The sequence below is a fragment of the Xiphophorus couchianus genome, chromosome 24 (assembly GCF_001444195.1).
Source record: "Xiphophorus couchianus chromosome 24, X_couchianus-1.0, whole genome shotgun sequence".
Lineage (NCBI taxonomy): Eukaryota > Metazoa > Chordata > Actinopteri > Cyprinodontiformes > Poeciliidae > Xiphophorus > Xiphophorus couchianus.
In genome coordinates, this window is record NC_040251.1 from 10,047,924 (window position 1) to 10,073,222 (window position 25,299).

At 38.6% G+C, this 25,299-nt stretch overlaps 2 protein-coding genes across 3 annotated transcripts; one reads left to right on the forward strand and one right to left on the reverse strand.

Moving 5' to 3' along the window:
• Positions 1–137: 137 nt before the first annotated feature.
• Positions 138–7,315, forward strand: zbtb48 (zinc finger and BTB domain containing 48). The gene is made up of 11 exons (XM_028011416.1): positions 138–409; positions 1,569–2,259; positions 3,533–3,858; positions 3,931–4,036; positions 4,113–4,205; positions 4,276–4,362; positions 4,642–4,796; positions 4,884–5,020; positions 5,332–5,496; positions 5,591–5,679; positions 6,496–7,315. The coding sequence occupies exons 2-11, from the start codon at positions 1,582–1,584 to the stop codon at positions 6,847–6,849; spliced, it is 2,190 nt and encodes a 729-aa protein (XP_027867217.1). The 5' UTR covers positions 138–409; positions 1,569–1,581; the 3' UTR covers positions 6,850–7,315.
• A 347-nt stretch (positions 7,316–7,662) lies between these two features.
• Positions 7,663–23,799, reverse strand: klhl21 (kelch-like family member 21). 2 transcript variants are annotated; one of them, XM_028011170.1, is made up of 5 exons: positions 23,653–23,799; positions 16,025–17,103; positions 12,898–13,303; positions 10,707–10,779; positions 7,663–10,427 (listed from the first exon to the last, which is right to left on the reverse strand). In XM_028011170.1, the coding sequence occupies exons 2-5, from the start codon at positions 17,049–17,051 to the stop codon at positions 10,098–10,100; spliced, it is 1,836 nt and encodes a 611-aa protein (XP_027866971.1). In that variant the 5' UTR covers positions 17,052–17,103; positions 23,653–23,799; the 3' UTR covers positions 7,663–10,097. The 2 variants fall into 2 exon arrangements, with proteins under 2 accessions (XP_027866971.1, XP_027866972.1); XM_028011171.1 differs by lacking the exon at positions 23,653–23,799 and adding an exon at positions 17,589–17,713.
• Positions 23,800–25,299: the final 1,500 nt, after the last annotated feature.

A 25,299-nucleotide genomic window follows, 5' to 3' on the forward strand; every position in this document is an offset into this window, starting at 1 on the left:
GCCGTCAAAAACTTTCTAGGAGTGTTTTCATTTGAAAATAAAAAGTGATAAACGGGAAAATAGATTAATTGCGTGTTATTAAGAGCTACAATGAGCATTTTTATAGAAGCATAAATCGTAATGAATGCCTTTTGGATGAGGTTTATTTTCATAATATGTAATCTAAGCAACAAAAAACGTTCCCGGAGTTAAACGGCGTCACATCCTCTTCCTTTTTCATTTATGGGCCTGCGAGTATAGAAAAGAAGGTTAATGTAGCTACGTTTTTCTGTTTCGCTTAGCTGTCCGCATTATATATGCCGCATAACAGAGGCTTCTGACTAAAACTGGTTAAAAATGTCGTCCTGCAAATGCAGGCGTCCGGTTCTCGCAGTTTGAGGCGTTACGCGCTAAGGGAGCGTCTTTAAAGGTATGTGCTAGAAATAAACGTGGAGGTGCGCAGTTTGGGAAGGGTGTCTATTTATTCCTAAGCAACTCAACCGCTGAATACTAGCCAATTGAAAGACTATATGAGTGCTTTGACGTGTAGGATACTGTTTAGTTGTTTAGTTATATAATTCAAATGTAATGTTAAATCACAACAATAATTTTCAATGTGCACTTTTACAAATCTATTAATTTGGAAATGTATGCAGTGGGTTGAAAAATTAATTAGCAATACAGAAAGCACACTGCCGAAAAATGTTCACGGCTCCTGAACTTTTCCACATTTTCTCACATTATTACGACAAATGTTATTGGGATTTTATGTGATACGTCAACACAGAGTGGTGTTGAAGGAAAAATAAACATGGTTTATATTATTTCTATAATTAAAATATAAAAAGTGTTTGTGTATTTAGTTTTATTTATGTCAGTGCATTTACATAAATCCAAGAGAGACGTGGTAACTTTGTATGTACCGTACAATTAAATGTATTTGCAGAGAATCTGTCGACATTACAATTCATAGTAGTAATACACTCCACAAATCTAGCCATAACAAGCACCATGAGTCTTTTTCCACAAGCCATGCAATAATACAAACATGTGGAAGAAAGCTCTCTGGTCAGACCAGTATTGGAACCTTTTGACCCTACATGTACAATAAAATTAGATTTGTAAAGCAAAATTCACCTACAGCATGCTATTCTTCTCAAAGTGGAACTACAAGTAGTTTATGTTGGTTTATCACATGCAATTGCAATAGAAAATTAGAAAAAAATGGCAAAAATTAATTGCTTATGAATATTTGTACAAGGCATTGTAGGTGTACTATTCTCAAAAATTAAATTTCCCTGCCATTTGTGTACATTGTAAATTGAAAAGTGAAGAAACAAACAAGTTATTGCAAATGTTTTACTTACAGTATGATATGGAAAATGATTTTTTTAATGAATTTTTAAAAATGATATTGTTTCAGAAATTAATGTAGAAAATTACCAAGTTGATGGATTAAATCTCTTGATTTGATTGTTGCTTTATAAAATGCCACCCTATATCAGTACAAGTACAGAAATGTAGCATTGGGTTACTTATGCTGTAATGATGATACCATATGTTAAAGGTTTATCCTCTTGTGGTTGCAGCGAAGCAGAAAGGATGCCTGGTGCCGAAACCAGTCATGCGCATCGCGTCCTTTCCTCCCTGAACCAGCAGAGGGCAGCAGGGAGATTCTGTGATGCTGTGCTTAACTTGGGAGATGGGGTGCTTTACCAGGCTCACTGCAACGTCCTAGCCTGCTTCAGTGATCTGTTTGAAGTGTCCATCTCAAACCCCACTCAACACACAGAGTTTGACCTGCAGGGTTGCCCCAGCGACGGCCTAGAGCTGCTTCTGACCTTTGTCTACAGTGGAGAGCTGAAGCTGGAAGTAGACAATCTGCAGAAAGTGCAGCAAGCAGCAACCAGCCTATGTGTGCCTGAAGCCCTCGCCCTATGTCAGCAGTTCCAAGTAAACTCCGGAAACCCCGTCCCTTTGAAACGGAAAAGAGGTCGACCCAAAAAAGGTCAGACAGATGCTGTCAAGGAGGAGAACTCTCTGATGGTCCCAGCAGAAGAGTCCTGTTCTGCAGGCAGTTTTAGCTTAGTGGATGCTGCTGTTGCTCCCACAACCACCACCACACGCTCTGGTCGAGTAGTGAAGGGCCCTAAGAGGCTGGTGACCGCTGATGCCAACCCCACGTTGGATCCCAAAGCTGTTCTCATTCCTGTGGAGAAGGAGACGTCTGAAGGTGTTGTTGAAAATGTAAAATCAGATCAACCAGCTGCTGAGTCTGAGGTACAGTATATACACATACACATGATTCTCAAGTGGGAGGAAAAGGATACATTTTTTGCACAAAAAACATTTTTAAAGTTAGCTTTCCATTTGTATTTTTCCCTCTTTAGTTAAAACTTTGCAGAACCCGTTTTGCAGCAGAACCAGCTGCGGCACTCAAATGTATCTCTCAGTTTTGGGCATCTAGAAAATGTAATATTTGCTCATACTTCTTTGCTACATTGCTCAATATCGGTGAGGTTGGATAGAGACCATCTATAAATCTCCACTGGATACAAGTCTGGGCTTTGACTTGGCCATTCCAATGCCTGAATATGCTTTGATCTAAACCAAGGGTGTCAAAATATAGTCCTCAAGGGCCGCTGTCCTGCAATTTTTAGATGTGCCACAGGTACAAAACACTGGAATGAAATAATTTAATTACCTCCTTCTTGTGTAGATCAGTTCTCCAGAGCCTTGCTAATGACCTAATTATTTTATTCAGGTGTGGTGCAGCAGAGGCACATCTAAAGGGCAGTGGCTCTCCAGGACTGAAGTTTGACACCTGTGATCTAAACAGTTCCATTGTTGCTCTTGCTGTATGTTTAGGTAGGGCTTGATGATTAGACAATTTTATTGATTAATCAAATTTTCTGTTTTTGAACATTACATTTTTGGAAAATCTGTATTTTTTTCTAACAATACAATCTTTGGGTTTCCATAGTTGAGAGAGATATTAGCCCACTCAAGTACTACCTTTTTTTTTGACAAGCATGTTTTATAGCTTAAATTTATTTTGACTTTGAATTAAAGTCAACTCATGTTGACTCACAAGGAATGATTGAATCAAAAGCCAATTTTTTAAATATATTTTCATTTGCATTTTTTAAGGAAAAAGTGTTTAAAATTAGAAATTGAATATATTGTCATAAAATATTGGAGATTTTATCTGTAAGCCATATTGTCCAGCCATAGTTTAGGGTAATTTTTACTGCTGAAGGTCTAAATTTTTTTTGCAGCCTTTAACAGGTTCTCTATTAGGATTGCTAAGTATTTAGTTCCACTCATTTTCCTTACGTATCTTACCTGGTCCAAGATGCACAATTCACGTTTTTATTTTCAAAGTTGAAAACCATGCATCATTTCCTTTCACTTCACTTGCTGTATCACATAATATCCCAGTTAAATACATTGAATACAGCTGTAATGCCACAAACTCTATAAAAATATCCATCACATGCATGCATTTACTGAACCTATATGTTTAGCTGCATCTGATTTGTGTTAATTGCAGGTAGTAGAGCTGAAGATCAACACAGATCCTGGCAGTGATAGCCAGGAAGCAGATGAAACTGCAGCCGAGGTGGAGGAGGCAGGAGATGATGACGGGGGTGAACTTGAAGGTATTGTTGATGACACAGATGAGGAGTATTTACCTCCGGCTGAGTCCGGCTCTGCAACGTCGCCTGCATCTACAGCACAGAAACGGAAACTCCAGAGTAAAACAAACAACAGCAAGAACAATGATGGCGTAGAGGAGTGCTCCAACAAAGGCTCAGCGCAGTGCCCTGTCTGCCTGAAATCCTTTAAAAGCAAATATTACCTCAAAGTCCATAACAGGTACAAAGTTAATATGATTATTTTCCAGGGATTCCTGTCGAGAGAATATCCTCTTACTTTTGTTTCCTGCAGGAGGCATACAGGGGAGAAACCCTTTGTTTGTTCTAAGTGTGGAAAGAGTTACTTCAGGAAGGAGAATCTGTCCGTGCACGAGAGCAGAGGCTGCGCTAGAGTGTCAGTGAGTGAACACAAAGAGCCTTTTCAGGGCGGTCCTGGTCGTATTTGTGTCACTGTTTGTGATTCTGTCATTTCAGACGTACATCTGCCCCACATGCTCCTTGAGCTTCAACACGAAGGAAGAGCTGCGAGTACATGTCGTCTCCCACACAGGAGAGATGCCACACAAGGTGCTGTTTACGTATACAAGTTACATAATAAACAGGATTTATATTAAGGTGGTTTTCTTTTTTTTAAAAGTGTTCGACATGTAACGAACAGTTCATGTACAAGAAGAACTTGACGATGCACCTGATGAAGGTCCATGGACATCCCAAACCACATGCAGTGAGTATAGACCTTGTGATATGTCACCTTAAACCAGTAAACTGGTAAACTTTGTATTTGATTAAAACGGTAAAACTGAGTATTTGGAGTGGAGTGATGAAGGTTCTGTGATCCAAACTGTACAACATTGCTTTAAAAGTGACATAATTAACTAAATAACAGCAGTTACAAGTTTTTCTAAGAACTCTTTTCTTAATCATACCATCATCTGCATGTTGTCTACAAAATTGTCCAGGGAATAGAAGCAGCACACTAACAGCATACAAACGATGTGTTTAGTGTCCACAGTGCCCCAAAACCTTCCTAACTCGGACCGAGCTGCGCGTCCACGAAGCGGCCAAGCATCGAGGCGAAAAGCCATTTGTGTGTGAGGAGTGCGGCCATCGAGCTTCCAGTCGAAACGGCCTGCAGATGCACATCAAAGCCATTCACAGGTAGAAACGCTGCAGCTTTTATCAGCCATCCATTTTTTACCAGAGACCAAAACTTCTCCGTTCATCGTTGTCCTTGTTCTGCTGCAGGAACGAGCGTCCCTTTGTGTGTAACATATGTGGCCACGCCTTCTCCCAGAAGAACAACCTCAGCATGCATCTCCGTGTGCACAGCGGCGAGAGGCCTTACCAGTGTCACCTCTGTGGGAAAACTTTCAGGACGCAAGGTTAGGGCTGCACAGCCGCCATCTTTACTGAAAGCTACAGATGCAGTGAGAAGTGACAGGAACGACTAAGCAGTCGTTGTTCTTCCTGTCTTTAAAGTCAGAAATTAGCTGAGAGACATGATACATCTACTGAGAGTTTTACTTGTGAATCTCTGCTACAATCTTTGGAGGGAGTTAAAGATTAGAGTGATGACAAGAAGGGCTTCCAGTTGCTCCATAAAACAAAAGCTTAGATGAATTTAGATATGGTGAAACTGGCAAATTCCTTCATAAATAAAGCCTGAGTGATAATGTGCGTGTTTTAATACCAGCGAGTCTGGATAAGCACCACCGTACACACACCGGCGAGCGACCCTACGGCTGTGACGTCTGCGATTGGCGCTTCACCGAGAAAGGCGCTTTGCTCCGCCACAAGGCCAGCAAGCACGAGGAGGGCCGGCCGCACTGCTGTTACATGTGTAACAAAACATTCAAAGGTAAGAGCACAATCCTCATCAATCTGCTACTATTCATGAAATTAATATCATTAAAACAAGTGGCAACCGTTGTGTTTCCTTACATCTATTGCAGCGCTGCAGCAACTACGTGTCCACCTGCAGCGCCACAGAGGCATGAGGAAGTTTGAGTGCACTGACTGCGGCTACAAGTTCACCCGACAGGTCGGCTTATAGATTAAACTCAAAGAGACACGGCTGGTTGGTTGACATAATGAAAAAGATGGGAGATTTAGATTTAAAAGTAACAAGGAAAACTACAGTGGTGAGCTCTGGACGAGAGAAATGAATTAACAGAATATATTTAAAGAAATGTTTTCTTAGTTGTTTAGTTTAACTAATGTAGCATTCAATAACTTTACACAGAGTTCCTTCAGTCTGCATTAATGTGAAAAAATTATTTTATTTCCAGAGTTTCTTCCATTTAGCAATATCAAATGATTTCTTTTTCCTTCTTTCTTGTTTCTTCTATTTCATTCTTTCCTTCCTTCCGTGGGTTCTTTCTTGCCTTCTCTTTCCCTTCCTTCCGTCTTTCCTTACAATAAATATAAATGACTGCAAATTTGGGTCTGGAAAAGTCTGATATTTTAACATAGAAGATGTTAACAGAATTAAAATGACATCTATACTCAAAAAATATATTTCTCAAAATAACAAACCTGAAAATTTAATGATTCATTAATAGAAGGAATTATTAACCTTTAGGCAACTACTTGTAAACATTCAGATTATTATTTACTGATCAGACGTCTAACTTTAGCAAAAGATTTATCAAGATCTCTTCTCTGCGATGTAAAAAGCAAGATTTCACACTGAATGTGGATTTTAAATACTTGACGAGGGTCTAAATAAAGATTTGAGAGGGAAAAATCAAAATTGGAAATGCCTGGCAGGCTCTGAAGATGGAAAACACTCTTACATCCAGATAAAGAAACACCTCACTTCTCCTGAACCAATTGTTCAACATCTCCCATCCTGCAGGCACATCTACGACGACACGTTCAGATCCACAAACGCACAGAGAACTACAATCCCAGGCAGAGGAAGCTGAGAAACCTCATCGTGCAGGAAGTCGACGGAAATCCTGAGGAGAGCGAAGCCACTCGATCTACCGCGGCTCATGTCACCGAGTGCAGCCCAGGGCCGGCTGCCAGCCAGCAAGCCGCCAACAACAACTCGTCTCCAGGCGTCGGAACCTGTCAGGACACCGCGATGGAGGAGGTGACATCCAATGAGGAGAGGGAGCGCAGTGAGACAGGGGAGATTTTCACTGAGCTGCACCAAACTCAGCTAGTCGGCGAGACATTTGAGTCCACAATGGACATGGAGGAATAGCTCTGCTAACACACACTCAGCCAGACTGAGTGTTGTAAAGGTTTAAATGCCATGAAAAATATAATGAAAGGGGATGTGAGCCTTAAACCAAAATCTGTTCAGTAAAATGAAAGAACTGCATGCATAGCCAGGTTGTTGGTCAGGGCTACAATATTTTCAGGCTTAAACATTATGACTTCAGTTACAATGGATGTAAATCATCATGGATGTATGGCTGAGCAGACATGTTTTTTTAAGTGTTATTTGTACATCATTAAAACAATTATGGTAATTTCCACATGAAAGAAAAAATTAAATATAATTAAATTTATCATGGACTTGTGTGAAAACAACTTTTCTAATAATAAAACCCCGGAGATTATCGTAACAGCAGGTGGTTTTTCTCTTACTCACTCGGTTTTAGTACTTAGCTATTTGATAGAATTCCTCAAAATGTTTTTTTGCTGATGAAAACGTGTTTTCCATCCTTTTATTGTATTGATTCAATTTCAATGTTTTTGTGTGATAGCTCAATGCAAAGTAAAACATAATTGTGCCGTGGAAGAAAGATAATTTATGTTTTTTGTTTTTTTTTATCAAAATAAAATAAAAAGTGTGGTGTGCGTTTGTGTACAGCTCCCTTTACTCTGATACCCCTTAAAAATCCACCACAACGAACTTCCTTAATAGGCCACCTGAAGAGTAAATAATTTACATGTGAGAAATTTTCAGTATAAATCCAACTGGTCCGTTAAAACGTCAGAGGTTTTTACAGAACACATATTTATCCTAATGTAAATTAGAATTTTAGGAGTAATAAAAACAAACACAATATATCTTTAAAATATGCTGTATTTACAACACTGGTTCAACTTCACAAAACTATATGAGAACTTTTACAACACAAAAACTCTTCAAAAACTGCATACTTTAAAGCAAAAACATTTTTTCAAACTGAGATTCTTTTGTACTTCCAGTCAACGTTGCTGGAAACGCATTACAAGCGTTATATATTTGGTTAAGGAAAGTTTTTCATGCACAATTCAACTGGAGCATTCAAAGATTGATGTACAACCAAGTTGATGAACATCAACTAAATGACTAAGCATCATTTAGTTGATGTTCAGATCAACTAAATAAAAAGTCAACACTGCAAGCTGGAGTCCTTCAGACCATTACTCAAATCTTCATTTCTCACACTAAACAGAAGAAATGCAAGTCTGTTGTGAAACTTAAGAGCAGTTAGGGAATGTAAACATTTAACAGCAAATTTCGGATCTAATTTTAACTTCCATGTAGAAAAATGCTGCTAATTCAGAACTGCATTTAAAACAACCTGAATCAGCAGCAAATCTTCTCAAAATCCTGCGTCAACCACAATATACCCCCACCCTCAAAGTCCCCAGACCTTTTTAACAACATGAGTTAAAGCTTTTGAACTGTAAACGGAAATGCATCTGAATGTAAAAGAAACCAAAGAATCCTAAAATGCACATGGATGCTTTGGAACATGAGATGTCCAGGACAGGCTGGACTTTTGCATCGTGATCCTTCAATCAGTTAGTCACAGATCAAAATTAGCACATTTTAATTTGAAATTTCTCTGGAAAAAAAAGAAAAGTTTTTCTTATGCATCAAAATTGAAAGGTCCAACTTCTTTCAGTACCTTTGGATTGTAATAAAATTTGATTAATGTTTAGAGATGCATCAATGAAGAAATTCCTGCAAGTCCTTCATTTTCTGTTGAGGTAAAAACTACAATCAGACTTAACAGGAAACAACTTGCAATATTTGAGAACTGACATTTTCCTTACTTCTACGTCTTGTTGCTATAATCACATTTGCCCAAACTTCAAACTGTAGACATCACCATCAGTTAAAGAAACACCAAATGTCTTCATGTAGGTCATTGCTTTTTGTGATTCTATGCAGTTGTGATCTTGAATACTTGGGAACTGCAGTGAAAACGTATCTGCAGGTCAAAGTAAAAAAGAAAAAAAAAGTCTAATCTGTGCATCTTTACTAGTGTTTCACCCTTTCATCAAGGCATACAAACAGCTATCTTATCTAAAACTCAAAGTTGCCTATCACTACGCAGAAAAGAGTAAAAATAAAAAAATTAGCACAAACTAATTTTGTCTCTAACCCCATGTAGTGACCAGGAAAGTCCACAAGAGGGCTGAAAATCACCAGAAACCCATGCATCTCACAGAAATTAAGTAGTTTTGAACAACAATGGGTAAAACTACATCTAGGTTGGATGTTACCCAATCATTTCAAATCTTTTCTGCACATCAAATGATGCTAATGCTGTAAATCTTGACCCATTTCCCTAGCAGATGCACACTGTGATGACCATATGTAAATAAAAAAACATGTAAGGAAAATAATATGGATTATGTGTTTAAACTATATGTAGTCTTCGCTCATGCATTAGAGCCAAACAAAGAAAAAAAAAACTCTAGGTACCTTAGAGTGTGATAGTACACACACCATGGTCTAAATAACATAGATTATTTCAGCAAAATGTTCGAAATGTTCGAACAAAAATGTTCGAAATTATTCGGAGCTTATTGTGAATATAATATGATTGTTAAAAGTTAAAGTGCTTTTAACTGTTTTCACCGCCATCCTTCTGCTGTTGCAGTTCATGTCCCTTCATTCTCTCAGAGCCAAGATGTAGCAGGGTTCAAAATCTACTTTAAAGCAAATAAATCTATAACCCATATCATAGATATTGAGCAGCAATGTATCATGTCTAATCAATACCGAACAATTACATCATTCCCAATCGAGATTTCCCACCAATCCTTGCAGCAATGAGGTAAACTGAACTCTGCAAAAGCAAAATCTTACCAAACATCTTTTTTCTTTTTGGTATCATTTTCAGTGCAAATACCTCAGTATACTTAAAATTAGACTAAACTAACTTGGAAGTAACTTTTAAGCATGTTATAAAGAATTTTGAATTTATACAAGTTACAACATTTATTTCCCTTTGGGATTATTAAAGTATATTCTAATTTGAATAATAGCTAAGTCAACAATTCTTTAATATGGATGAAAACATACTAGTTCCACAAGCAGATTATTGCTATCATCAATATTAAGAAATTATTAACTTAAGTCATATCTTGCTGAAAGATTACTTGTAAGTTGTGTTTTACTTCAAGTGTAATAAGATATTTGCACTAGAAACTAAACTCAAAATACTTGGTAAGATTTAGTATTTTTGCAAAGAGAGAACACAGCGAGCATGTATGACCGCATCAATGCGCTGGGTTTACATCCTGGTTCTGGTTCAGATTGTTGTTGAGGTTGTGGAGCGCTTGGTGGCGCTGGTGCCGGTGGAGGTGTATGGTGTTGGACTCGGGTGTGTCGGTGGGTTCAAACGAGCTGGCCACCAGCGGCATGAACTGGCGGAAGATGCTGACGCTGCCGTGCCAGAAGGTCCGCTGGGGGAGCCGTCCGGCCGCCGTCCAGGCGCGGTTCGTCGGGTCGTACGCCTCCACGACGTCCGACAGCTCGAACGTGTTGTCGTAACCGCCGGATACGAACAGCTTACCGCCCAGGACTGCCACGCTGCCTCCGACGTGGACCTGAAAAATTCAAAATCGAATCAGCTTGCTGGCATCTTTATTTTTGTGTACAATGTGTTGGAAAATTTCCTTTTCTTCAGTATTTCTAGAACTTCTGCTGTGTTTGGACAATAAATCCATTAGAGACAAACTGCAGCACTGGAAGCATCAATTCCTGCTTGTATTTATTGATCTCGTCCTGTTCTGTGTGTTCAACCTGTTTACTGTACAACACTGAAGGTCACAGAAGACTATTATTAAAGCAGAGCAGCACACAAGCATCTAATCTGAAATACAAACCTGATTCATGGGGTTAATTTTATCCCACTCGTTCTTTTGTGGATTGTAAACATCAACCTCCGCCGAGTCATCCCTGCAAATAGAGACAGGCTGTTACTGGCCAAATACCCGCTGCGTCATATATATATCAGAAGCTCTGATGACTGTTTCATCCTAGTAAATCCTTCTATTTATTAATATTCAGCCATTTCGAACATAAGCACATCACCACCCAAATTGTGTGGAAATAGAGGGAATTTTGAGGTTTTTTTCTGTTAGATTAAGCCAGAATGAACAAAAAATGTCACATTCTTTAAACTTTGACTATAACTAGGCCTGTCGCGATAAACGATAAATCAATTAATCGTATGATAAATTAAAACTATCGACGTCATTTCAATTATCGGCATTATCGTCTCTTCCGGCCTTTTTCTCTTTCTGTTGATGACACCGAATGAAAACTCTGGTGCTCTCCACTGACCCTCCTTTCTCATTTCCTTAGTGTAAAGCCCAGGCACACTACTATCTTAGAGCTGTCGATTGTCGGCCCATTTTCAAAACCTGACAGACCACACATTAGCCGACAGAAATCCTAGGTATAACGGTTCGATCGGGTTTGTTCCTGCCGTGTGGTGTCCAACAATGGGCACAAAATAATGGCTCCAAGTCCAGTGAACTAATTTTAAAATCAGGCATTAATCAATGCTTTACTACAGTCTACCTGCAATGCATGTGGCTAGTGTCAGCGTAAAGTCCTGACTGAATGAAAATCATTAGAACCTATTTACGTCACGTTAACGAAGAACAGCTGAAACGTTACCGAGTTTATCAACTGCGGTAGCAATTTCGCTCCAACTCCTCCCCTTGTCATTTCTATATTCTATGCATGTTGAATAAACATTAATGTTGTTTCCACATATCATCTCCAATGTCCGCTGGACTTCGGGTTGCTGTTTGGGATTCCCTGACGTAATTTCCCCTCAGGAAGCACGAGGAGAATCCGCGCTTTCTGATTGGCTACCTGTCACATTCAACAGGCTGCGTTAAAGCTCCCAGTCGGGGAAAACCCCAGATCTACGACGATCTACCATAACACACCACACAGTCTTAGAAAGACCAACGTTCTAAGATTGTTGTATGGGGAAAAATAGGAGCAAAAAATCATGTAGCGTGAAATATTGCATCAGGTAGTCGATGTGCCCATCTTCTCTAATTAAATCTAATTATTACTGAAGGGCAACATAATATACACACTTCATAATCTGCAGTCTTTAGGTTGAATGCAGTATTTATTTCCACTTTGGCTTTATGTTGTTTTGTTTTTATCAAGTACATTTTTTGTTAATGGAGACTGAGAATCCATTTTGTTTTTGGTTGTTTTGTTTATTTTGTTTATCAGTTCCAGTGTTAAATATTCTTTTGAAAATAAAGTGTATCTATCTTTGGCAGGAAATCGCATGCATTATTACGTCATTTCCATTACATCAGTGTAAAAAGGTCTTCAAACAATATTATCGTTTATCGCAATAATTTTTTGAGACAATCGCTCAGCAAAATTTGCTATCGTGACAGGCCTAACTATAACACAATCATTAGTATGGTCTAACTAACAAAGTAGTAAATCAAGGTAGTTTTCGTCATTTTTTAAACAATAAACATTCTATTGCCTAAAATGCACTAATGTCAATACAATGTAAGGATGATCTGTTGACAATTATGGAATTAAAAAAGCAAAAGGTGCTCAATAAGAGATGCTTTTACAGAATTTGAAACAGGTGAAGCTAAAACTGCCACTTGATTTACAGGTAAAGTTTTTCTTTTTATATTTTAAATGCAAAAATATTTTTTGCACAGTTTTGACTTAACTATTGCTCTGACTGCATTGTTCTTTCAGTAAATGACATGTTTTAGTCTGTATACTACAGTTAATGATTAATCGATTACTAAATTAGTTGACAATTACTTCAATAATTGATTCATCACGATTAACGATTTTATCCATACTAGTGATGAGATGTTCAAGAAGCAAATTAGTTAAAGTCACAGAAGAGCAAGCTGCCATTTTATAATCATCTTTAAAAATAGCTTGAACTGTTTATTTACACTTAAGAACATACAACAAAAGCCTTTTGTGAGTGAACTAATTAAACTAAAGGCTAGCCTGTCTAAATTGTTACCATAGAAATAAAATATACAGTAAAAGATCCCTCACCTAACAAAGTAAATGAGGCCATTGAGGGTCACTGTTTTGGGAGTGAAGGACCAGGGAGGTAGCTGTCCACAGTTGGCCATGGTCCAGCGGTTGGTGTCGGCATCGTAGCTCTGGACGGCCATGGTGTCCTCGCCGGTCAGAGAGCCTATAGCATACAGGCGGCCGTTGCACGCCGTCGTGGAGCAGTTGTCCATGGGGTGCAGCATGCCTGGCAAGGCCTCCCAGCAGTCCAGAGCCTGGTCGTAGCGCTCGGTGCTGTCCGACGCCACCACGTACAGCTGGCCTTTCAGCACGCACGAGCTGTGGTACTCGCGGGCCTTCAGCATGGGAGACACCTCCGTCCACTCGTTTACACTGGACTTGTAGCGCCACACGCCGTCGTACAAGCGGGAGCCATCAGAACCTCCTGGAGAAACATGGAGAAGCAGCTTTCAGCTTCCACTCACAAAAATCTGGAACAAACTTCCAGAAAACTGCAAAAATTCGGAAACAATGGCTTCCTTTAAATCAAGGCTAAAAAGCGGCTTGTAAGTAAATGGAACATCGATCAACATATTTTACAGAACAACTATCCAAAATAAAACACAATTACCAAAAACAATAAACCATAAATATAATGGATTATGATGTCTCTGAAAACAAAATTGATCTTCAAAAAATATTAATCATCAGAATGGAAATTATTTACCTTATTTTAATTTATCATGTGACTTATTGCAGGCCTAGTGTAAATTACTTTTGAAATGAATTATGCTATGCAAATAAACTTGACAAGAATATGAGCATTTTTACCTCATAATTTCACCGACATCCTGAGATGAATAATGATTTATCTAAATAAATAATGCAATAAAAGTTATATTGATAATGTTGGGAACTCAGAGAGTAAATAACATCCAGACATGAATCTTCAGTTTGCAGACAACTGTCTACATGTATGGCATCTTTAACAAGTGTAACACCATAAACTTAGAGACATTGCAAAGAACAAACAAAAATGAACCAAACGTAAATGCATAATCTCTCCTTGAACAAATGAGATCGATATACTGTACATCTGTTCAACACCCCACTGTCCCACATTTCACAAGTCTAAACATAGACTCAACTAACTTAATGCAACAAAGCCGCAATAGTCAGCTGCTACTAAAACAGTTCTACAGATGGACTTTATTGTGTTTCTCTACAAAGGCAATTAATGCTTGTGGTTTTAATTGAGTTATGTGAAGACATGATACACAGATGCAGATTTTAAATTAGTCAGTTAGTCTGTAAATCACTTGTCTAGTCCACATCTGTGCAGTTGAAATCATTTTCTCTACTAAAAGATATTTTTTCCACAGCGTCTTCTTTTCCATTAGGATTTACTAAAATTATTTTTACCTCCTTGATGCCAGAATAATAAGGTGGATTTCCTTGATATGCCATAGTAACTGCATGTTGTGTATTAGACATTAAGTCTTTCCATAGATATATCTTTAATTTTTTCCCCCATACTTTTCTGGACATTAAAAACATTTTCAACCAGTTCAGCAGCTATTTAATTTCAGTTTTATTCAGAAAAAGTCAGTGAGTATGTTTGACTGGCCATTTAAACCAGTTCAGATGACAGAGATGTTAGTTCAATTTATGAGCTGTATTTAAGTGACTGATGTGGCGTGGTTGAATAGATTCATGAAGTATACTTCTATGTCTGTAAAACAAACAAAAATGTGTTGTAAAATAGAATGTGACTGAAAATAAGTAATCAAATAATTTGGAAATGTAATGGCTTTAAATAGTAATATCAGTACTTGGTCATGGCAATAAACTGCAATCAGAATAATCACTCAGTCAGCTAAATCTTATTATTTCTGATTCCCTGCAGCAAATGGTAGGTGTATACCCAAGAAGATGTGAAACTCAATAAAAAGAGCCTGAAGAAAGTACATTTTTATTTAATAAATTGGTTGGCTTTTCACTCTGATTCTACAGAATCCACATGAAATTAAATCTGGGAAATGATTTATAATTGTTTTAGCTCACAAAAACAGAAGAGTGTTAAATTTTGAGCACCACTGTACATCAATAAGAAAGAACCAAATGTAACAAAACTGGGCATGTCAATGTTGTGCAATCATGTGTTGCTGTTATTTCTATAAATTATGTTATTAGCTAATGCTGCTAAATCAGTGCATCATCATAAGTCATCTTCAGGAGCCAGGAGATCAGAGCAGAATATTTGACACCTCATCTCGAATATACACAGTCAACTTCTCTGTGTCGTATCAGACATACGACATAGAGAACCCTATTCCAGTGCTAATAACAACGATGACAAGGATAGCACAGCTGTCCTGGTAGCACCTGCATTGCCTCATTTGCCCTCCTCAGGCAATATTAAAAGAGGATGTAGATTTATATTATGGAGGCCTTTTGAAAAAATTAAGGAACAGAAACGGAAATCACCTGATAGTCTGGTAGACTCAGTTCAATTGGGGATCAAAATTGCAACATTTGTTACATTTACTGTCTCAAAAGAAGTAAAACCTTTGAAAAACACGTTCCCCCTCTTCATTTGTGGTGGCACCACACCAAAAATCACTAAAGGAAAAGACACAAAAACCTCTGAAGAAGACCAGGAACGCAACTTCCTTCTTCACCAAATATAAACAAAAATGGAGTAGGGTCAGATTTTAATGGTTGTAGGATTCTCTTTCGTCTTTGGTAAAAGACCACAACCTATTTCTCCCATTAATGCTTTTGGTTGTATTTACCCAAAATGCCCTGCGCTCTTCCACTTCCTGCCTTTGGAGCAGTCTCTGGTCTGCATTTACATTTGCAGTCCAACCGCACTGAAGTTCATTTCAACCAACTGAGACCTAGGTTTTTAGGCAAACCAGAATTTATGTTTTTGCGTCAAACAATCTCTGGAAAGATACTTGAGTTTGACTGAAACAGACTAACCATACCTGAGGTGAATACACACCAAAATACATGAATCTACCAAATATCAAATGTGGACTATTGGATTCAACTGAGAACTGAAATAGTTGCTTAATTTACCCAGGGATTAAAAAAATTAGCCCTTAACATAACACAACCAGAGCTAGGTCAGAGCTGTCTGCTGAAGGTTTGGGTTTCTTACCTGTGACATACATATCATTTCCAAGGGCTGCTATGCTGTAACCTCCTCCAAGGTGGTCGGGGAATTCGGCAAGGTAGCGCCACTGTCCGGTCTGAGGGTTGTAACAGTCCACAGTGACCAGTTCGTCACAGTCCTGGTCACAGCCTCCGACCACCACCAGGATTTCCGCCAATCCCGTAGAGGGCCGAGGTCGCATGCGATGGCACGGCCTGTCGTGGCGGTCGTATTCACAGGACTGGAAGCTGCGGGCTTCGTTCACCATGCGGAGGCAGGTGGGTGACAGGTAGACAAGCGGGTCACTCTCCACGTGGGCCAGGAGGAAGAACCGCCTGACGAACGGGAGGCGGACCTGCTGGAGAAGTTCGGGCCAGTAATGCAGCCGTCGCTGCAGATCAGCCTTTACCCACCGCACTGCAATTTGGTAGACCGTCTCCTCCTTATCCACGCAAAGCTCGTCGTCGGACACAAACTCTAGTAGACGCTTCCATGGCAACCGCTCAAAGTCTGTCCCTTTCGCCAACTCCATTATGTTTTTGAGGATGAAGCGGCGTGCGCTAGTCGCCAACTCCCTGCAAGCGTAAGCCTCTGCAAAGTCTTGTATCTCTAAGCAGTTGGAGACGTCCAGACGCTGCTCCAGAAACGCACAGCAGGCCTCTTTGACCGAGGGGAACTGGAACAAATCAGCCGTCTTCAGCAGAAGATCCACGTTGTCCTGAGTGACCGTGACTCGACCCGTGTAGCAGAAGTCCACCAGTAAGCCTAGAAGCTCGGCTGACACCTCGTGTAGAACCACTCTGTCCATTACGCTCTCCCTCAACGTCCCGGTGAACATGGCACGGAAGTAGGTGCTGGCAGCAGCCAACACCGTGCGGTGGCAGTGGAACTCCCGCCCCTCGGCACATAAAGTCACATCGAAAAACTGCCGCTCAGCTCGTAGCTCATGAATTCCTCTCAGGAGGTTGAAGGCATGCGAAGAGTCAAAAAACGGTAAGGTGGACGGCTGCGTCTGGAGAACTGGTTTCTCCATCTTTCCTCTCACTGTGTCTCACTGGTGGTCGAGTTCAGAATGAGGATTTCATCTGGAATAGACATAAAAAATACCTGTTAAGCATCAGCAGAGCTAATCAGTAATTCTGCTACAAATTCCTACCTCATTATCAGTTAAGTTCCAGAATATTTCCTTCTCTAATAATTAAACCATAAAAACTTACCAAACAAGATTACTAAACCAAAAAGGATTTTAACAGTTGCTTTCAAATTAAAACAAAAGGTTTCAAACTGCAGTTACAAATCAAAGATGAGTGGTGGTTGAAGTATGAACCCTGAAAGGATCATTATTGCAGAGTCATAGTAGCATTTTTTCATAGATTGTGTCTAACATTTCTCATCAAATGCTATTACATTTAAAATTATTCATTAGGAAATGTATGAATTTTTACATGAAGAAAAGATGACTTCAGTAAAGCATTTTTAATTGTCTTAATGTAATGGCAAAAAATGACAAACTATGAAAGCCATAGTAACAGAAACAATAGTTAAAAACCTTTTCAGTTTGTTCTCCTACCTGATAAGCCCCTTTTGGCTGGTTACACAAGTGAAAAAGTAAAACAGTCAAGAGAACAACAGTGAAGCTCAGTCCTTCTCTGACGAATGCGACCAGCTCCTTCGACGTGTTTAAGAAAGAGCTCGCTTGTGGTCTGCAGCTATAAATACGCCCACAGTATCCATTTCCAGACGGGAGTGGGGGTTGGATTTTAGGGAGAACACCTAACAGGCAAGGGAACTGATGCTAACAGTCAGACACCCCCCACCACAACCTCTGGTATGTCTCTGAGGTCACTCAGACTGAGTAAGGAGTCTTTATGGAAATTGCCAGTAGAGCCTTGGCCTCCTCACCACCTGTAGGGTTGCTTCCTGTTTGAATTTCCAGCAATCTCTTGGCAAAACATACATTTGCTCTGAGCAGGCAACACGATCACTTGCTTTGGTTTTATATGAAAACAAAACCTACAACCAGGTTCTTCTAGGAAAAATAGTATCACTCCAGACTTCATTTGACAACCATGAAATTCAATCTATCAGCTTTATGAGAAACACATTTTATTTTGACATTCACATTTCAGTTTAGTCAAATGACTTAGACAACAGAACCACTGATGACGACCTTCTCTGAGAGTCATCTAAGGAGAAGATAACTTCTTAAAATACACAAGTGTCTGTTTACAGAGATTTGTATGAAGGTTGTTGTAAAGCCCGCCGTCCTCTGGCTGAAAGACAGCGCACATTCCACACCAGGGTTCAACAATGCAGCAGTCCAAAGATCTGTGCAGGGGATCAATCTTCTCTCCTGAGGGCAAACAGAGCCCCATAACCCACAGAGGAGATACAAATAAATGGAAAACCCAAATATTCATATTCTTCAAAAGGACAAAAGGTAATATCTACTCAGCATGTCTGTGCAGCATATGGTGAATTAATTACTTGATGTAAAATTCAATCCATCAAAAAGTATCATCTTGATCTGTCGCACTAAGGAGGACAAAAATAGAGTATTTCCAAATTTCAAATTGTCTGGGATTTTATTGAATGTCTCAAGTGAAGTAAAATATCTTGGCCATGTGTTGACAGACCGTCTGTCTGATGATGAGGACATTTATCGTCAGGTTTGAATGTTATACGCTCAGGCAAATATCCTTGTCCGTAAGTTTGGATTCTGTTCTGATGAAGTGAAACTGAACTTGTTTAGGTCATATTGTACATCATTGTATACTGCACATTTGTGGTGCAATTTTAAAAAAGCCAGTCTTCAAAGATTGAAGGTGGCTTATAATGATGCACTGAGACTCTTGTTAAATAAACCCAGATGGACCAGTGCCAGTGAACTGTTTGTATCTGCTCACGTCAGCACTTTGATGGCTGTTTTAAGAAAGCTTATGTATAAATGTATTTGTCGGTTAAACGAGTCTAATAATAGAATTATACTACTGTTGACTAATGTTAAATATAGTGCAGTAAAATACTCATCTGTGCTCTGGAGACATTGGTATGATTGCCTTCTGAATGGCTAGAAGTCGTTTTTTTATTGTACTTTTTATTCTTTTATTGTCTTTGTTTTCCTTTTGATGTAATCTGGACTCTGAGTCTGTAATAAATCTATCATCATCATCATCATCATCATCATCATCATGACAATGTTATGAAGGCTTCTACCAAAAACTAGGAAGATAAAGGACATCACCCCAATTTCAAAGACCTTACACTGGCTCCCTGTAGCTCAGAGAACAGACTTTAAAATATTTATTTTAGTCTACAAATCACTGAATGGCTTAGCATCAAAATACATTAAAGATCTGTTGTATCAACCTTCCAGACCACTCGGGTTTTCTGGTATGGGTCTATTTTGAATCCCCAGAACCAAATGTGCATTCAGTTTTTATGCTCCAGTAATCTGGAACAAACATCCAGAAAACAGCAAAATATCCTAAACACCGAATTCCTTTAAGTCAAGGTTAACGGTTTATAAAGTTATCTTTGATTCATAATTGCTGGGTTTCAGTCACGTGAAACCCAGAATTACGCGGATGATGCGCGAAATTCAGATGGAGAGCCGGAAGAGGATTTCTCTGGTTCAAAACAAAGCAAAGTTGATCACAACAAGTATGCTAATGCTCCAAAATAGACTGGAACAGACAAGGCATCTCAAAAAAATATGCGTATATTTAGAAAATCATCCGTATTATCTTGGTAAAAAAAGACTTCTCTTATAATCTTGAGGATTTACCCAGCATCGAGGCGATCGACATAACTAACTGGAGCTGCAGACCTCATATTATACGACAAGCCAGAAGAAAGTTTTCAAAAGCCTGGAGAATACATTAATTTAGTTTCAAGCTGGGTCAAGCATTTAGGATCAAAAGAAGCATTAAATGGCTGTTGACTTGGTTCTGTCGGGTGAGTATTGAATTGTGCTATTTTAAGTAATTAGTCTATGATAACAATGCTATCACTAATAACAAGCTAATCCATGTTATTTCTATAAGCTTGGATCTCCTGGTAAATAATTTATTTAGCTTCAGATTTATGCTGGATTTGTATGTTAATGTTGCGTCCTACAACAATCCAGCGTTGTAGGACGATGGATTCAGATCCAATGTAGGTCAACCATTCGCACCGATCTACAGAAACCCCATGTTCATGTCTGGCCACGAATGTAGTTCTTGTCCAGACATGAACCATATATGGGAAAAGTCACAGTTTACGGTGACTTTATGGCGGTGTAGGTTATATTTAATTTATTTAGCTTTTTTTTTTAGCATGAAAATCCCAGTCAATAAACATTATATTTTCTGTCCGGGACTCGGCACTGAGCTAGCTGCTAACAACATTAGCACTCTGAGGACAACCACGCCAGGGCATAAAAATAATATATCTAACCTTACATATGAATGCTTGGCTTTCTAAGTAACTGTCCAATAAAACATCTGAAAATACAATTTAAACGATGCCATCGTTACCTGTTAGAAAGTGGGCGCTACAAACTCTGGCATTGTTAGTTTCGGCAACTCCTGTTTTAAGCTGTAGATTGTTGATCCACTTTTCTCCTCTTTTTTCAGTAAGTTTTTTTTTTTAAATTAAATCCCTTGTGACCAACTACCTTCAAAACAGGAAAATAATGTTCATCTTTCTCCCTATTACAACGGTATGAACAATCGCACAGGACACAGACTTTAGGCATTTTGATGTTGGATCAACAAAAATAAATGGGCTCCATTTATTTCCTGCCCTCCATCTGCATTGGGTGATGTTGGTGCTACGTCATCTGAAACCCTGCAATAACTGGAACATTGATCAATATATTCAATATATAGTTGCTTGATGATTTTGCTGATGCCATCTGACAAAATGTAATGTTTTTTGCTGTTTCATGATTAGTTACTAAATTATATTTGTATAATGTAAAGAACTTTGAATTGCCTAGTAGCCGAAATGTGCCATACAAATAAACTTGCCTGACAATTTCTCCAGGAACAACTTAAAAATATCACCAACTATAATCTGAATGTGTTAAATTACTATTTTACTTCAGTCTGTTATGGTCTGATGTTGTACAACATTAAGTACAGAACACGTCTAAATCAGCTCTGAAACTTGGACACAAAACAATCTGTGCCACATCACCTTTTCTAGAAAACTTAAATAAGAAGCACAATGCTTCCTAGAACTTTGTGTCCTTCAGGAGTACGATTCATCGGAGAGGTGGGAGGGTGTGGGGAGCGTTTATATGGAAGCTGCTGTGTGGATGTGTACACAGTAAATCAAAAACAGACTCAATGTATGTGAAGGTTTATGCACCATATCTTCCCCCTGCTGGCATAACTTTGCAACTACAACCAAATATATTTTACTGTCCAGTCCATAAATATTTGGAACAGACCATTTTTTCCCCCAATGTAGGTAGGTAACTTTTTTTTTTTGTTTAAATTATCTGAAATACTGACAAACAAGTGATGTGACTATTCTTTTATGAACGGTTTCCTCTTGAGCTGTTGTACTTATTTTCTCCCTTCACTCCACAAAATTGTTTTTTTTTATTACTATTATTATTATTATTAAGCAGATAAGAGGCACAATAGTGAAACCTGAAACTATTGATGCACTTGTTACATAACAGGTTGTTGTTAGGAGACCAAACAGTGAGTGAGTTAGTAGATACCACCCACATTGCTTAGCTGGCCCTGATACCGATAATATCACAACTGCATAAAATTACATGGATGCCATAGTTGGTTGGATGTATTTTAAGTAACATACTCTCACATTCTGCAAGCCAATTTATTTAGCCAAATGGATGGACAAGCTGCTCACCATATGTCGATTTTTAGTGGCTGAGATGCTGAAGCTGACAGAAAATTGATGAAATTGCAATAATCCAAATTGCAATTGGATTATTGAGAAGAAGGAAAAAAGAAGAAGAAGAATCAGGACAATGTAGGGTAATTGATATAATCATCAGAATATTCAGTAATGGTGTCACAATAACATGTTTCCTGTTCAGGTCCAGCACTAATATTCACGTGAGATTTTCATAACTACTACTTTGAACTCGAAGTAAAAGAGCACATCGTTTTCACCAATTCTTTTATTTGGGGCTTGGACACTCTTGATCTGAACAGAAACTAGTGCAAACATCTTCCTTAGGAAGTGTTCAGATTTCACTACAACCCTACCCCCAACCTCCCTCCTGTCTGGAAAAAAGGAGCTCTACAGCAATCAACTCATTCTGCATCACTGCTTTTTGATTCAGGATTGTGAGAGTGAAGACAGCTGCTGAGACCAATGTAACCATCCAAGTGGAGACACATGAACCTACAGCCCTCCCCAGCTGAGCCTCTCCTGCCCTTAAAAAGGCAACCTAACACACTCACCCCATTCCCATCTCTCAACTGTGGAAGGCCAACACAAACCTAACAGACGTAACAGTAAGACGACAGCAGGCCGGATGTGTTCTTGATATTTTATCGCAGTCATGATTACCCATCTAAATAGCGTGGTTTTATTTGAACCGATTATGTTACACAGTCATGTAATGGATCCCTTGATAATATGATTTTTTCTAGTTATTTAATTCTGGGACTTTCCAATTGCTTTGAAGAGTTTTACGGAATTTACTTAATGGTTACAGAAAGACAAAAGCTACAAGGATGCATTACAAGTATGCTACTTATAACCAGAAAATCCACATTTGTACTGACATATCAAATCGCATTGCCTGATGCTTCATTATGCAGCTGCAGAAATGCTACACATCTTTCAGTGGGATCCACCTAAATAGAGTTGTGCAATAATAACCCGAATGACAGGAGTGGCAAAAGCAAATGAGGTGGATTAGCTGATGGTGTTATCTAAAACATGTTTCTGAGGAATATCATCTCCACTGCCTGGGTATTGAGCTGTTAGCATGATAAACAGTGTCTGTAGTCAGAGGCCTCTTCAGATTTGTTGCAAGACTGACTGCTACTGGAGATTCTTACTGCACACAGCATCACCTTCCACACCAACTCTTACTTGGAAGATGTGAGTTGTGACAATGTTTGATTTCCGTTTGTGAATTTTTCAGTTAAGCTGATTTTTACCAACCACCGAATACTAAAAAATATCAGTTTTCTCCAATAATATGAGGAGGAATCAGAAGGAACCATGTAAGTCTTCCAATATTCAGCATGTGTTGATGTGAGCAATGGACAGAGCAATAAGCCATGTATAGTCTAATATTTAAATGTGAAACATCCGATTAAACTGCACTGTGTACAGCTCCGAGTTAGGAACTATCCGCAGATGTGTCAAGAAAAGCTAACAAACAAAATAAGTTATACGAAAGCTAAACGTGTGGCACTCTGCTTTAATCTGTTGATTCTTATTTCATCATAGTTTTGTTATTAATACGCATACATGTAAAGCTGTTTATCAACCAAGTAAAATCCCGCACTTCACCAGTTCAACACCAACAGGCAGCAGAAAAGTATTTTAGCTAAATTACGCAGACCTTTTGGTTAGGCACAACGTTCAAGCTAAAATCAAACAGTCCGCTGAATAACTAAACGGGCCAGTCATGTTGTTAGGTTACTCACCAAAGTGTGCGCTCGTCGGGGAATGAAGATTTTAGAGAGTAAATATAAGAGCTGATATTCCAAATCGAGCCTAAATTAAAGTTTGACGCCGCAGAAGTCCTCGGCCTCGTCAGCGCCATGACAGCCGTGCTGGAGAAAGTGATGCCTTCAGGTACAGTCGTAAACATTAAGATTAAACTGAAGCAAAGCAGTGTTATAACACTTTAGTCTATGAACCAGAATAACCTACTTCATGCTAAGAAACACCGGTTTGTAAATATAATTGTATTTTTATTTTTACATTATCTGCTTCTGATATTTAGCGTAACCGAAAACCATACTTTATGTTTCGTCTTTACATTTATATTTTACTTGATGTTTTTTGCCTTCCCGCCATGTAATAGAATTTAAGGCAGCTTTTAAAACGAAAGTACAAACAAGGTTAGAGCACTTTTTTTATTTTTTGAAAAGAAAAAAAAATTAAACTTTCAGAATGAGTGTAAACGCATCTCAAACCTGGGTCATTGCATAAAAAGGCCTGTCTGTATTACATGCACTCTGATGTTTTGTCTGCCCCTTTGCTCTGTTGATTTTTGCAACTTATTTAATTGTAAGCAGCACAGTCAGAAATATTTCCAGTCAAACCTTTTAACGATGTCGGTATGCAAAAAAAGTTATTGGATATTGTAAATAAAATATAGTTTCTATTTCTTCTGACTCTTTTTTAAAACAACTTTATCACTACACTAGAATTTTAGAACTTAATGCATATTAAGGTATTTTGGTGTTTGAACGTCTAATATAGTCAGTTATAAAAATGTCTATAACTGGGCAGTTGTGATCCCAAACCCCTGCAAATACTTGGAGTCCACTTCCATATAGTAATAAAACATACAAACAAATAAACATATATTGTATAGCAACAGGTGATTCTGTATTTTTAAGAGTGATAAAAGTGATAAAAGCTATTATTCTTGTGAACTACAATACCTTTAGTGACTTCAAATGAGAATCTCATAATCTATAGGACCTTGGCAAGGGGAGTTCATGCTAGAGAGAAATAGAGTCAAAAATCCAATAGTTGATGCACTAAGACATTCTGTCAGGGAGCTTAATGTACAATGTGATATGTGCACAGCAGAGACAATGAGGTGAGCAATGACAGTGAATGTAATAGTTGGAAACAGGGCAAGTGAAGAACTAGTGAATGGACTCCAGGGTGAAATGAAACTGAGAATACAAGAGTTGTCAAAGAGGCAAAAAGTGCAAAATAGGTTTGAGGTCTCAATAAAACAGATCACCCCTTCTCTTCTGCTGTATAACAGATTATCAATGCCCTGGTGATTTGAAATAATGAGAATTCAAAGGAGTTCTTACATGCATTACTGATTTCTATTGATTGTGGACTTTTCATTACAGCTTTAGCCGATTTGTAGTCAAACACTCATAAATCTTCCTATTGGATTCATTCTTCTAGGAATTTGGTGAAATTCAACTAAAAATGACATTGTGGTTTAATTAGTTTTGCTGTATGCTGTAAATTACATTTCGAATTTAAACCACCGCTTAAGCGGTCTTTGGAATAGCGCTGTGTTTGCAAATATACTCGCTGCATCCGTGAGACAAGCTCATATTTCAAACTGAGGGCTTGAAATGAGAAAAGTCCCA

Coding starts and splice junctions, on each gene's coding strand:
- klhl21 (XM_028011170.1), bottom strand. CDS start 17,051: ATGGAGAAACCAGTTCTCCAGACGCAGCCGTCCACCTTACCGTTTTTT. Junction 13,304..16,024: donor AAATGATATGTATGTCACAG/GTAAGAAACCCA, acceptor ATGTTTCTCCAG/GAGGTTCTGATGGCTCCCGC. Junction 10,780..12,897: donor GGCCTCATTTACTTTGTTAG/GTGAGGGATCTT, acceptor CTCTATTTGCAG/GGATGACTCGGCGGAGGTTG.
- zbtb48 (XM_028011416.1), top strand. CDS start 1,582: ATGCCTGGTGCCGAAACCAGTCATGCGCATCGCGTCCTTTCCTCCCTG. Junction 3,859..3,930: donor TACCTCAAAGTCCATAACAG/GTACAAAGTTAA, acceptor TGTTTCCTGCAG/GAGGCATACAGGGGAGAAAC. Junction 5,021..5,331: donor GAAAACTTTCAGGACGCAAG/GTTAGGGCTGCA, acceptor TTTTAATACCAG/CGAGTCTGGATAAGCACCAC.